We start from the raw sequence: 15018 nt of genomic DNA on the forward strand, positions 1-15018 counted from the left end.
CAAATTTGGGATTGACTGGACGTTTTGTTAGTGATTTGTGGGCTTTTTTGTAAAACGGGCCCCTCCCGCTAACTTTGGAAGCCATTTACGGACGAACGGTATGGACTATCAAAATTCTGTTTCGTCCAGATTATCGCATGGGTCCAGAGATCATGTGTACCGATTTTTGTGAAATTTGGAGAAAATATGTGGGAAGAGGAGCTAAAAGTGTGTTTTGAAGAAAATTCAAAATGGCGGAAAATCTATCCTGACGCAAATGGGCGTGGCCTATATGGGGAGTTTTTATTTTGAATTTTTATTCTAGGACCTACGGTTCAAAAGTTATAGGCCAAAAACGTAAAGTGGGCTGTTATAGCGCCACCATGAGGCCAAATGGTGTGATTATTTATTTAAATAATTTCGGACTAAATTATAAACCTCCCCTCCAAATCTGGTAACTCTAGCTCTTATGGTTTCTGAGAAAAAAATACTTGAATTTGAGTTTTTTCACTTTTCCATTAAAGTGGATGGGGACATTTAATGCACTAATAAATCAATATAAATTAACCTATTTAACCAATCTCTTAGCAAAATACAAGTGCACGATTCCCGGTGAAGCCGGTCATTTTGACATATGGCACTAAATTGGGAAAAATAAACTGTGGGAGGAGATGCAGCCCGAAATAAAGTTTATCTAGAAATAAAGTTTCTGTAAAACAATAGTCTGGTTGCCCATTCGGGCAACCACACTAATTAACACTCACAATTTTACAATCAAGTAAAATACTATTATTAAGCAATCTATGAAGAAAAAACATAGCAAAATAGAAAAAGAATAAAAGATAAAGTTGATTTATCAACACTACTGCCAACATGGTCTAGTTGTCCATCAAGGTGTTTCTCCCACTTACCATGTAACTGCTATACTATCTACTGTAGTTCTAAACACAACACTAGTAGGCAGATGAAACATCACAGCAGCTCCCTCCACCACTGACCTAAAGCAGACTAGCAGAGAAGTGCTGAAGAGCCCTAGAGAGGCCGTTATCTCATCCAGGGGCATAGGAAGTATGGACAGGAAATCTAGAGGGAGGGGGAAGGAGGGGGCCCATATGGGAAGTGCAGTGTAAACAGTTCCCTTTTTTAATCATCTCGGCTCACGTTTGGAACTGCACATGCTTTGATCTTCTCCCTCAACTCCCCCTCCACCCTCCCACAGCTCGTTCCCAAACGGCTGTGTCGAAGAGCTGTGGGTCGACCAGCCAGAAAAAACACACAGATAGTGGTCTTGGGTTCTTCTGGGCTCACAGAGAAGAGACATTCAATATCTCATGGGACAACGGGGGGAAAAAGAAAATAATGTTTAGTGGTACTGAGTTAACTAGCGCTCTGTCGACTGGCCTCTCTGCCTTAATTATACCTGACGTCTTTATCGGAGCTCACACAGGTCAATTCAAACTTTCACTTGTACAAAGCCCCAAAAATATAGAGGGAGAAAAGAAAAGGAGTTTAAAATGATTAGAACAAACATTTATTTGTTTATTTATTTCGTTTAGCTTCCTTGAATCAGCCAGCGGACCAATTGGAAGATTAACTTCAAGTGTTGCAGCAGGCATAACCGACTCCTCCTCTCTGCTTGGCCCAAAAGACAGTTGACAATACTCTCAAGTTCAAAGCTAAACCACAAGTGTTGTTGCATCTCCTCTGACCCCTCCGTAGCCTTTTGAGAGAGACAGTCAAATTCCATGCTGCACTCACATTTGTCCAAAAGTCTGGCTAGAGCCCAGGCAGTATTCCTGTGTGTGTGTGTGTGTGTGTGCGTGTGTGCGTGCGTGCGTGCGTGCGTGCGTGCGTGCGTGCGTGCGTGCGTGCGTGCGTGCGTGCGTGCGTGCGTGCGTGCGTGCGTGCGTGCGTGCGTGCGTGCGTGCGTGCGTGCGTGCGTGCGTGCGTGCGTGCGTGCGTGCGTAATGTGGCTAGCTACTGTCTGGTGACATGATAGATCAAACAAAACAGGGGCTACAACTCTCGCAATCAAATAGCCTAATGAACCTTTGTATATTATGAACAAGTCATCTGCACTGGATAGGCCAAAAAACACTATAGCCTAAAAACTGTTTTAATAAAGTCTTTCTAAATGCAATTGCATGGAATTGTTTTCCTAGCAATCTACCCAGAGCCAAAGCTAATGGAGCAGCAAGGCAACCTGTGGCCCAGAGAGACAACATGCTTAAGAAGATCAAATGTGGCCAAAGAGGTGTAATTACTGCGGGTTATGAAAACTGGCTGTCATGCTCCTCCACGGTTGAGGGAGTCAAATTCTGAGTAGCCTGGGGTTCTACAAGTCAGACATGTCTGACTACTAGAGAGGGGGGGTTGGATACGCAAATGTTAGGGCCAGGTCTCTGAGCCTTAAACGAACTTCACAAAAACATTTCAAGCCTGCGACAACTGTCTCTTCAGTTATTCATTGATTACCAAATACCTTCAATGGTTTTATGACCAATACAATTAATGAATTAATGTCATTGTTGTGTCAACATGGAGGAGAATCTTACAAAGAGAAACTGAGGGAGGGACAGAGACTCACTCAGCTATGAAAACAGAAAATCAACCTTTCCAACCTTCACCCCACCACATCTTCTGCAAGCCATGAACATAAAGCAGGAACATAAAGCAGCTTGAATACCTGTTGCAACAGGCCTGGACGGCAACAAAGAGCATCCTCCGGCATTACACACCACCTCTATGGACTATGAGCACAACCCAGAAGAAAGGCATCTGACTCAACCATACCTTTTCCTGATGTTAGGCTGGAGGGGAACTACAACCAGTTGTCTGACTAGTGGAAGGCGAACAGCTTGGTTATATTCGGTAAAACTTCACAGAGGGGGCAAAACAAACTCCACTGGCATTTGTGGCCTGCTAGAAGGAGAAACCACAGAGCTTATCAGCGCAGGATTAGGCTGTCGCCATCCTGACGGAGCAGAGGGAACAATATTAGTTAGTGACTGGGGGTACACCTCACTTCACACCTTCAGGGAAACCATGGCAGCTTGCTATCATTTCCACAGCCAAGATCAAAAGTGTCACCCGTGTGTGCATTGTGTACAGAGTCAGGTGATAACTGATTTCAACAGTTTCACACACTGAGCTTTCATCCATGAGTGACAGTGGGCTTCCACAGTATTTCAGTACACTAAATTCCAGTTGACAAAAACATTGTAGAATAGAATAGACTTATTTGCCATTTGCACAAGTGCATAGGAAATTTTGGAGCTCAGCTCCCAGAAAACACGATTGTAGGATGTACTGTATGTTTTCTCTGTCTTGTCTGTACTTTCTGTTTTCTTTTTAAATGATGACCCTAGGAGCTGAGCTCCAAAATTTCCTATGCACTTGTGCAAATGGCAAATAAAGTCTAGTGTACTGAAATACTGTGGAAACCCACTGTCACTCACGGATGAAGGCTCAGTGTGTGAAACTGTTGAAATCAGTTCATCAATTGTCTTAATGTCAATGTCACTGAACAAAGCTATTTCATCCCAGCACAGCAGCACTGTGGCAAGTTTGCCATGCATCTCCAACCCGTTGTACCCGTTGTCAGAGTACCTCTTGTACCCGTCTGTCTGTCTGTGTACCTTTTATGCCCATATGGAGATTTCTGTATGTGTCTGTCTGTGTACCTTTTATGCCCATATGGAGTTCTGTGTCAGGCATGCCCAATTATGGAGTTCAGGCCACTCTATGATGTCAGTACTACAATGTCATACTGATGACTTCAGGGTAACTCCAGATATGGGGATTTGCGGTTTTATCTATATTTTTGGAGATCTGCTGATCCTACTGGCTCAGCGATAAGCACGCCACATGATTATGTAGAATCAAATATCATGATTTCTAGCGTGTCATGGAGTCTTTAACTCTAAACAATTTAAGTTGAGAAGTAAACATTTACAGCTACCAGCTTTTCACCATGAACACTGGGCTTTCTCCGTGGAGAGATGATGTAAATCCTTATCAATTACTGCAAACTGCAGCATCTGGCTTGCCATTCATAAAACCTCCCACACCTGGTGAGTGAAGACAGACAGGATCCTACAGTACCTCATATCTGTCGTCCCCCGTTTCTTTGGAGACAGTAAATAAATTGACACAGCCTTGCTTTATGTCCCAGCAACCGTAATCCGTTCCTGAATCCTAAATATGCACAATGAATAGGCCATATTCTTTACATTTGCAGTAAAAGGCCATGTTTTTTTGTTTGTTTTTACAATTAAACGTTTGCATTGGGCTACAATAATTAAATGTATCTTGGACCATGCCAAAACTGTGGGAACGGGCAGAGCAATGAATGTCCCTAAAAGCCTGATAGTTGTCAGCCAAGTGTCGCGCACCAAAAATAGCAGATCTACAAGCTCACAACCCAGTGCAACATGATTATCTGTGAGCTTGTGGGTCGGCTATTTTAAATGGGCAATATGGCGCACAACCAAGTATAAATCAGGCATAATAATAGATTGGCAGAGTACAAAGCTTGCACCTTAGAAAAACTATGGGTGGAGGTTGGCAACCATACCCAAGCCTGTGATTTACTGGCAGGAGAACACAGATGAGAGAAACTGAAAATAAAGGAAAACAAACTAGCCTCAATAACATATGCATATGTCATCACTACTGTTGAAGGAATTTAGATATTCTGTCATCACACCCTGAGTTAGAAGAGTTGCAATTTAGACTGCTTCTAAAGGGGGAGTCAGTGCAATGAAGCTGTGATACAGTCATCCTCTTAGCCATGGCCATAGCAGTATAGCTACAACCAGTATGCTTTCAACATTATTTGTTTTATCAGATTGTGGATGCTGTGTAAACTACAGGTTACATTAGACAAACAGGTGGGGCCAACAGTGGGAGTCACTCCACAGCAGGGATCTGATGGAGAGGATGGGTGCAGTGAGAGACCATGGGGACTGTATCTTTGATCTTGGATGAAGAAGAGTTTTACTGAAACGGTTTTCAAAATGTCATGAAATCTTTCCAAATCCTATTATAGGCCCACTGTGTTATTTGGGAAGATGTCATGACATTTTTATATAGGCCGCCTTTATAGGCAGTCATTTGATGATGGTTTGGGATATATAGGCAGTCATTTGATGATGTTTTTTTAATATATATATATATATATATATATATATATATATATATATATATATATATATATATATATATATATATATATATATATATATATATATATATATATATATATATATATATGTGTGTGTGTGTGTGTGTGTGTGTGTGTGTGTGTGTGTGTGTGTGTGTGTCATTTTCAGTGACACTCACCTGCATCAGCTTCCCCTCTGCAGAACTGGCGCTGGCTCCAGCGAACACCCCCTGGAGAGTGATGGGCTTCCCCGTCGGATCGTGCTTCAGTGTCACCTTGATGACAGCCCTGAGGGTCGTGCGCTCGGACTCCACGGCGGCGGCCAGCTCCAGGCCCGTCTGGCCCATCACCACCTGCAGGGCCGCCATGAGCAGCCACGGCCAGAGACCCCCGGCCAGTCGCCGCTGATGGGGGACACCGGTCATTGCCTCGGCTGTAGCAGCGGTCTCCGGCCGCACATCGTGGACTTCAAAGCTTGAAGACACTGAACAGGAGAATGGACCTAGTCCCCACAGTCCCTCTGCTTCTTCTTCCTCCTGTCTGGGTGACTCGAGTGGTCCAACTATTCGGCAACAGGTCCGATCCCAACTTTTAATAATGATCGCGGACCGCCATGGTATCTCGTGCGTAAATGTCCTAAAAACTCCAGGAGGATCCAGCACTGAAATAAATGTCTAGGGCCTACATGTTAAAGGCCTTACACGTAACATAGAAATGCATATCATCACCACATCAACCATATGAAATCACCTCCTTCCGAGAAGAAATAAAAACGATTGCCTACAATGAACTTTATCCAGTGTCACTAACTAAAGTGGGTGGCTATAAAGACCGCACGCACAAATACACCATGAATACGGACACCATGCAAGAGGCTGAAACGTGCGTTCGTTTCACTCAGACTGGCCTGCATTAGATAAACAAAAGTTGTCATTTGCGACGTTGCAGGCCAGTCTTTTCACAACGGTTGTATCCGATCCAAGCCGAGCAGGTCCTGAGTGGCACCAACGTCCAGATCTTCATCAGTGATTGACCAGCCCGAGCCTCAAATATTACAGTGTAACGTGGGTCACTGTCATTTACAATCACATTTTGCGACTAAAAGGCAATAGGTTGTTGCCAAGGCGCGTTATGAGTTATTCCGTCCACCTCTGGTATTCCACAGGAGAAAATACACATTAACGACGACTTGAACTTCAAAGGCTAGAATACAGGTTGGAGCTTGAATATTATAAGACATGTTTGTCAAATTATACACTTCTTGTATATCATGTGACAAAAGGTAGGGTAATACTTTACGACTGAGTTGAGAAAACAATCCACGAACGTTACTAAATGGAAATACACCGAACTATTTAATGATTAACCGACCCAAATGGACCGATGCCTTTACTTCACAGGCTCCAACTCATTCAACAGAGTCCCAAATCACGTGTGATTTGTGTAATAGACCCATCCACATTTCTATTTTTACAGTTGCTCTGCATCTAAACCTTTGGTCCACTTTTCCACGAAACAAAAAAGTGTTTCCCCTTCAAGTTCAATGTCCCAAAGTTGTTGCTTTAACAGATTTGAAACGATCCTTACGAGGAAGAAGCCGAAACAATGAAACAGAACTTATCTTCAGTAGCTGTAACGTACCAAAGTAAATCTTGAAACAGCAACAACACCAAATGAAAGAGTCGCCCGGGACTCTTCTTGTGGTTCTTCAAAAAAGTTCACGAGCTGAAGAAATGCATTGTACACAATGGCAACGTCCCGACGTCTGTCTACCTCCTGGAGTCTCCCTCCCTTGGGATCTCATTGACGGTCTACCTGCTGACTGTCTGTCACTGAAGGCGGAGCAGCCACCCAGCACCCACTGCACCCAAAAGGCAAGTGCAGGGCTCCCTCTAGTGCAGGGGTCTTCAACGTTTTTCAGGCCAAGGACCCCCTAACTGAGAGAGAGATTAAGCAGGACCCTATATATTGAATAAAATTGTGTTGCAGATTTTTTTTAAATCATAGATTCCATACTTGTTTGACATAGGCTACATTATCCTACATTATTAATATGTTGGATTCGTGTTGATGTGTATTTGCAGACATTTACCCTTTTAAACCCTTAATATTTAGTAAACTTGACCGTCGCCTCACAGTCACAGCACGAGGCGTTGTGAGCTTGTAGATCTGCTATTTTCGGCTAATGTTCCCCACCACACAAAGATTTGGTGGACCCCCTGTAGAAACTCTGAGGACCCCCTGTTGAAGACCCCTTTTCTAGTGCAGTGGTTCTCAACCTTTTAAATTTCAAGGACCCCCCTTAACTCTGACAGTATACGGGTCCATTTGTATGCTGTCAGAGTTACAGACTTGAAGTTGTAAGTGTCAATTTAGAACCCCCCAAGGAACCCAGAGAGCCCCTGGACCGCTCTAGAGGAGATTCCTACAAAACAACTGTCATGCATCTAAATCAGTGGTTCTCAAAAAAAAGTATATATATATATATATATATACACATATATATATATTTCAAGGACCCCAATGACGCTGAGGTCCATTTGGTTCCAACACACAGTCAGAGTTAGACCTGTAAAGGTCAATTTTGAACCCCCTCCTCAAGGAACTATGAGGGTCCCTGGACCCCACAATAACTGACCATGATCTAAATCTAAATGATAAAGCAGCATCCAACAATTATATTAAATTTCAGTTACTAAACATATTTGTGTTCATAATTAGGCTACATATTATGAATATATATATTATGTAGTATTCCATACATATTATGATGATATACTTCTAAAACACAGAAAGGTAATATACAATAAGTAAACATATTTCAGTAAATTAATATACTATGAGTAAAATGTATCAACGTATTCCAGTAAGTTAATACTATATTTAAATAAAAAGTAAAATATACAAGTAAACAAATTATTTCAGTTTATATAGTACTAGTAAAATATATGAATACACATACAGTATTTCAGTTATTAAAAGTCATCATAGGATGAGTACATTACAATAACTGACCAGCAATCTACTTATTGGGAGTCAATACACACCACCTTGTCCAAATTAATACAGTATATGGTCCTTAGAACTGGATAAAGGTGGTTTCCATGGAAATAAGATGTCTTCAGAACAGAGCAGAGATGTGCCATGTAGGCTACCTCTTAAGGCTGGCTGGAGGATTATAATGTCACCCTCCCTGGTGGTCAAAGACATCCTCCACTACCAGTACCTACAGTATGTAGGGAGGGATACGCTGAGATGATGCCCCCCAAGGAACACAGTGAACCCACAAACCAAGTCACCAGTATGCACTCAGTGCCGAACAGCATCCCCCACCAGGCTGCCAGGGCCAACAGCCAATACTGGCCATGTCCTTCAACCTTGGAACAGAAACCAAGCTCCAGGAGGACACCACTAAAGATATTAGAAAATAATTAATAACATGTCATTGCAAAAGTTCCAAAAGGTAGAAAGTCCACTAATGCAGTCGTTTTTGTATTTTATTTACCTACAAAGATTCAGTACAGGATTGCACAGTGCAAGCCCAGGCAAAAATAATTTAAAAAATAAAGACTGGCCAAAACAAAGTTCCAAGAACAGGAAACAGATATTAACACTTGAAAACTAAACCTAAGGAAAACAACGAATTAGGACACTCAAGATACTGCTAACAGGCTAAAATCTTCTACAAAGGCCCTAGCAGCTCTCCCCTGATGTTATCCATTGCAAGCCTCAACCCAAAATGAACTCCTGGCTAGGAGCATGCATGCCCTTTAAGCAGGTGAGGCAAACCATATCACAATCAGTAATTGGTAACCCAATTAACTAAAACATGGCTAACTAAGGCCCATGAGTTATCTTACACAATGACTATTAAGCATAAAGGAATTTAGAAACAAATTCAACTGTTTCCCTGGAGCCAATTCATTCAGTATTAAATGAGACAAAACATAATAACACAAACAACAAACACCCCTCCTCTTCTACAGTGCTTGGCCCCTTCCAATCAACAGGATTGCCAGCACTGCAGAGGAGAGACAGGTGACCAACTAATACACTTCAACATTGTCAATAAATAAACATATTTAAACCCTTTCAATCCTTGAGTGTTACTTAAAAATGTCATTTGTACACATGAGGAAACATGCAATACAACACTATTGAATAGTCACATCCAGCTGGTGATGTCAATTAGTCATTTGACTCAACTGAGTGGTGTGTGTGCGCGCGCGTGCGCGTACGTGTGTGTGCGTGTGTGTACGCGTGCGTGAGTGTATAGGGCACGGGCTGCCCTGTGACAGTCATGTGGTGAAAATATGCTTATGTAGCCAATAATACTTAATACTTGTAGAAATATATATATTTCATATCTATGGGCCATACTAAAACAACACCATTATAGTCAGTAGGCCAATTAATTGTTGTCAAAACAAGATGGGGTCTAATCACAGCTTGGCTCCCATGTGGATCTTGGACTTCATGTGGCCAAGGTTCAAGGTTCAAGGTTGTGTTTTATTGTTACAGCTTGTGTACAGGTACATAAGAGTACAACTTATTTTTGATCGGCTTCCTTCAAACAATGCAGCAGCATAGGTAATAATAATAATAATCTAGTGACTAGATTATTAGTCTATGATGTCAGTCATGTATGACACCATATTTGGGCAAGGTTTCAGTCCAATCCGACTGCCATTGACTTCCATCCATTATACATTTCAGGTTAAATATTTAAAAAACATATAGAACACTATGTGGGAAAAAAGGCATTGTACTTCCACACATTTATGTTTTATTTTTTACATTATATGATGATCTGCAATCAAAAACAATACGTTAATGTCATCAGTGTTCAATACAATATTCCTCTCCAAACCTGTTGAAAACAGGTTTGTACTATACCCTTGACATCGAACCTCTCCTCTGTAACTAGGTGCTTGATCAACTTCCTAATCAACAGACCCCAATGTTAATACAGACAATCTCACCTCCTCAACATCACCCTGATCACTGGTGTCCCACAAGGTTGTGTGCTGAGTCCACTCCTCTACTCCCTCTGGCCTCTTCACTTTCAACTGCACACCTGTACATGGCTCAAACCATATTATGAAATTTGCAGATGACCTACATTGATAGGCCTCATCTCTAACTACTGCCTACATGGAGGATGTCCAACACCAGGTGAGGTGGTGTGCTGAAAACAACCTCACCCCAAACTAGACCTAATCTAGTTTCTCAACCTGTGGGTCGGGCCCACAGGTTCAGAAAAAGTTTGACCTCCAATAGTCCTATTACTTTAGTTATTTTCAAATTAGACATTATGTCAGGGAGAACATACATATTTTTGTTTACTGTACATATTTTTGTTTTCTAACTGTTTGATGATGTTTTGCATAGTAGTATATATTTGTCATTAAATGTTTCGATGAATTGAGTTTAAAGGGCCCCAATGGAAACAAGCCATAGGCTTTCTTGGGTTTAAAATCCTCTTAACTGTACTTTCCTGTGCTTTTTTTTTTGTTTCAAACTGCTAATAAAGTATTCAATGAATGAATGAATCAATCAAGTCTCTCATTTAGTTTCTCTTTTTTAGTTATTCCTGTATATTCCACCAACCATTTGAAAGAGGCTCTGAATTGGGAATGGAATTGAGCGATGAAATATTTTTTTTTTTCAAGAATACATACCTGTTCCATTAATGCCCGGTACAAATTAATAAAATATAAAGTTATACACAGAATGCACTATTCCAAGACAAAGTTACGGTAAATAGAATTTATCCTACAATTGTCTACTTTTACATGATTTATGGTCAAAGATATGTGAATGGTTTTCTAGGGTCTACAAAATATATATATATTTTTTTGCTTTTTGTGTTTTGTGTTATATTGTGTAGATTATTTTATTCATTACTCTTACTATTATCATTTTCTTGTGTCTTAATTGTTTCATATGTACGCTGAAATGTAATAATAAAACAAAACATGGGAGAGAGAACTCATACATGATAAAGGATAAACAAGTGAAATTGGAAGTGATGACACACAGAAATGAGCTGAAATTGGGAGCCCAGCTGAAAATGTCTCTTCTCTGAAGAGCTGGAGAGACAGGGAGACCCCTGTTACTGAACTGAACTTACACTCTATACTATAGAGTGTAATGGATTGCTATAGAGTCTATAGCAATGATTACTATAAGAATATAGAGCTTTAAAGCTGCACTATGTAACTTTCCTCTTCTACCCTGGATTTGAACCCGGTTTCCTGCGCTGACATTTTTTATCATTGAGCTAATAGAGCCTGTCTGCTTGCTAAGGGGATCAATTGAATCTTGACCTGAAGGTCAAAATTGGTGTAAAATCCTGTGTCTATAGGTGAGAGATGACCTTTGACACGATCTAAATGTCTCAATGGAAGAGCAGGGAGACAAAATACAACCACCCTAATTGTATAAGTTATATTTTATTACATACTCTAACTCTACCATACAGATTGGACAAAATTACATTTTATTCAGACCAAAACAAACCAATATTTTGGTCTGGTTTCCTTTTGTTCATATTTGTTTTGGTTAAAAGCATTTAAAAAAACTATTGTATTGATAACATAGGTGTAAGAATGTAGCCTACTATTAATATCAACTTTTTTTTTAAATTTGTTTTTTGGTCAAAGTTTTTTCCCTTTAAAGTTGTGTCCAAGATCGTTGTCAACTCCGTCAGATTTCTACAAAAACATTATTTAATCAGGCATAAACAGGTTTTAGCTATATTCTAAGACTAAAGACTAAATACTAAAAGACTAAATTGTCAACTCAGTCACTACAACTGTGGAATCATGAAACATATATAAACATAAACATAAACATGGTATCTCAATCTGAGTGAATTCGGGGCTTGACCACTAGATGGCACTAGATACCGTGTAGTCCTGTGCTGGCTTTTTTTTTTTTGGTTTTTTTTATACTGTTTTTATACAGGCGCACCTTGGACGGAAATGTGGGGTCCTTTTTGAGGCCCACATAAACAATGACGTATTTATCCAGCGCCGGAAAAATACACGAGCATAATAGCTGTCTGTATGGTTAACTCTGGTATGGTCTGTATGCATAATATAGCAGATTTCATACGCAAGGGTCGATCTGGTCAAACGGAATAACCATTAGAAACGCACACCATGGCGCTGGATACCGTTCCAAAAGACCTTCGCCATCTGCGGGCTTGTCTTCTGTGCTCTCTTGTGAAGGTAAACTGCAGCAAAGTAACGTGGCGACAGCTCACATTATTACATACCTACTTGCTTATTGTTCTGTCTACGTCGTCTGGCGCGTACATGTTTTGAATGTAGAGATGAATCTTTCGATTTTCATTGTGCTAAAAAGTTAGTAAATCAACCAGAAATGCATACAACGGCCAGGCTGCTGCTTGAAAACTGTATGAAGATGGGTCATAGAGTTAAGAATAAGGGATGGGTCGATTTCTTTCTTCCAAGAAAATACTAATTATTTAACCGTTCGTCCAGTATATTTATACTGGACTAATATAGGCCTATATATATATATATATATATATATATATATATATATATATATATATATATATATATATATATATATATATATATATTAATTATATATATATATTAAGTATCATTACCATCTATAACATTAATGTTGCCCTATGATCACTAGCATTTTACATCAAACAGCATTACAACACCACAAATGTGTTAGTGTTCCCATGATATAGAACGCATTAGGCCCTGAAGTGTTGTAGCTTAATTCCTTGCAGATATTTTATTTTTTTTAAAGCAGAACCCCATTTAAGATTTGACTATCCTGTTTGATGAATTCTGCAATGAACCTGCAGGAATCATAGTAGTTTGGATTTTAATTCTTTCATGAACAGTCTTGTGTTATATCTTCATTCATCAGACCATTGATCAGTTCGAATATGATGGCTGTGACAACTGTGAGTCCTATCTTCAGATGAAGGGGAACCGGGAGATGGTATATGAATGCACAAGTTCCTCATTTGATGGGTAAGGACCGTATGTTTGTCTTCTCAGTGTATTGATTCATTATGGCTTTCTATTGTCAACCAATATATATTGTGTATTCAGAGTAATTTCCCAGATGAGCCCTGAAGACAGCTGGGTGGCTAAATGGCAGAGAATCGGTGAGTATTTTTTGCACAATGCCTCAATCACAACAAATTACTAGAAGGAGTCTGTGATACTTTTCCTTGATTATATTGATAATTGAGTAATTACTCTGCTCAAATTTCACTGTCTAAAATGGACTATCCACAATGTTACTGTCCTGCAACTTCCATTAACAAAAGTAAATGGATAAACACCAATATGCTCATTGAGATGAGATGAGATATACTCTATTAATCCCCGAAGAGAAATTGAGGTGTTACAGCAGCATAATGATAGTGATGGTGATAAAATAAATCTACAAGACAAACAAAAAATACATCAGACACACATTAGACATACACAAGAACAGGGCCAACACGGAACCATTATGCATTTAGGGAAAAAGTTCTCATGCATTATGCAGTCTGATGGCAGTTGGCATAAAAGAAAGTCTGTACCGCTCTGTTTTCATCAGCGCATTTCAGAATTGCAGACCATTCTTAAGCCTGTATGTCGCAGTGCCAAAGCTTTACGTTGCTTTCTACAATTTGTTACCTTAATATATAACTAAACTAACTAAATCATTATTTTTTTATACTGTAGTGATTTACTGAGGTCTACCAACTTGAACCTGAAAAATTGCTATTTCTAACATCCTAGCATTCAATCTCACACAGATACTTTCTTGGACTATTTTTGCTGGCAGATCAGCAGCGACTACATCATCAGTGGTGTCAAACTCATTTCAGGTCACAGACACAGACCTACCTGAATGGGCAAAAATCTTTGGGCATACCGTATGCATTCCTAAAAAAATAAATAAAGAGTTGTGGATAAAGTCTTCAAAGTACTTTGATTACTATCAATGACATGTTAGAGACTTTGTTTTGAAGTAAAATGTCTACTTTACTGTCAGTATTGCTTATTCTGTGTCCCTGTCATTATACTGCAGGCAATTTCAAGCCAGGTGTTTATGCTGTGACAGTTACTGGACGGTTACCTCCAGGTAGGCTATATCCAGTTGTTATACAATAAAATGTAACCACACATGTACAGGAAACATAAGTCTGTTTTTGAATTGGATTTTCTTTTAGTAATTTGCCATTCACTGTAAACTGTGTTCTACCATATTTCATGTTAATTTACCTTTTCCAGGTGTGGTGAGAGAGCTGAAAAGCAGAGGAGTAATCTACAAATCCAGAGATACAGCAGTGAAGTCCTGAAGCTTGGTGTTTCCCAGCGTTATTCGATTGGTTGCATCAACACCTGCTGCAATACCAATTCCATCTGTAAATATATTTTTTGCCAAAAGCAGTCCCCTCCCTATTTGAAAAGTTAATGTCTTATAGAAATTACAAAGCTGCATATAATTAAAACAATTTGTGGTTAATAAAGATGTTTTAATAAAAATGTGTCTTGATTGATTGATGTACTTTATTTAGTAAGACATGAGAACAACAGTACATGGAAGTACAAATTCACAATACAAGGTCTACTAAACTGGAAGACTCATTAAGCACTGAGCTTGTTTAAGATGAGATCCCCATGCACACAAATCATGATGACATAAGAGACAGACAGATATGGTATGAAGAGTGAAAAATATGTACAAGAGAAGAAAAAAACGGGGAGGGGGGCGGTGGTAGGTTTCTTGAAACTTAAGTTTGTGAAAGGAGCAATTCACAAAAAGAGAAAGGTAAAAAACTTTAGTCAGAGTTGTCAATCGATATCCACAGAAATATT

General features: G+C 39.8%; 2 protein-coding genes across 2 annotated transcripts in view; one reads left to right on the forward strand and one right to left on the reverse strand.

Moving 5' to 3' along the window:
• rnf43 (ring finger protein 43) overlaps window positions 1–7138 on the reverse strand; it is an 82426-nt gene extending 75288 nt beyond the window's left edge. The window contains exon 1 of the mRNA XM_080435174.1: window positions 5323–7138. Coding sequence (XP_080291300.1) covers window positions 5323–5568 — 246 coding nt within the window. The 5' untranslated portion in view covers window positions 5569–7138. The remainder of the gene's footprint in view (window positions 1–5322) is intronic.
• Window positions 7139–12189: 5051 nt separating this feature from the next.
• Window positions 12190–14679, forward strand: supt4h1 (SPT4 homolog, DSIF elongation factor subunit). The gene is made up of 5 exons (XM_080435263.1): window positions 12190–12378; window positions 13067–13173; window positions 13255–13310; window positions 14228–14281; window positions 14431–14679. The coding sequence occupies exons 1-5, from the start codon at window positions 12310–12312 to the stop codon at window positions 14496–14498; spliced, it is 354 nt and encodes a 117-aa protein (XP_080291389.1). The 5' UTR covers window positions 12190–12309; the 3' UTR covers window positions 14499–14679.
• The last annotated feature ends 339 nt before the right edge of the window (window positions 14680–15018 follow it).

This window comes from Gymnoscopelus braueri (genome assembly GCF_963280865.1).
Source record: "Gymnoscopelus braueri genome assembly, chromosome: 8".
NCBI classification, from domain to species: domain Eukaryota; kingdom Metazoa; phylum Chordata; class Actinopteri; order Myctophiformes; family Myctophidae; genus Gymnoscopelus; species Gymnoscopelus braueri.

Coding starts and splice junctions, on each gene's coding strand:
- supt4h1 (XM_080435263.1), top strand. CDS start 12,310: ATGGCGCTGGATACCGTTCCAAAAGACCTTCGCCATCTGCGGGCTTGT. Junction 12,379..13,066: donor TTCTGTGCTCTCTTGTGAAG/GTAAACTGCAGC, acceptor TTCATTCATCAG/ACCATTGATCAGTTCGAATA. Junction 13,174..13,254: donor ACAAGTTCCTCATTTGATGG/GTAAGGACCGTA, acceptor TTGTGTATTCAG/AGTAATTTCCCAGATGAGCC.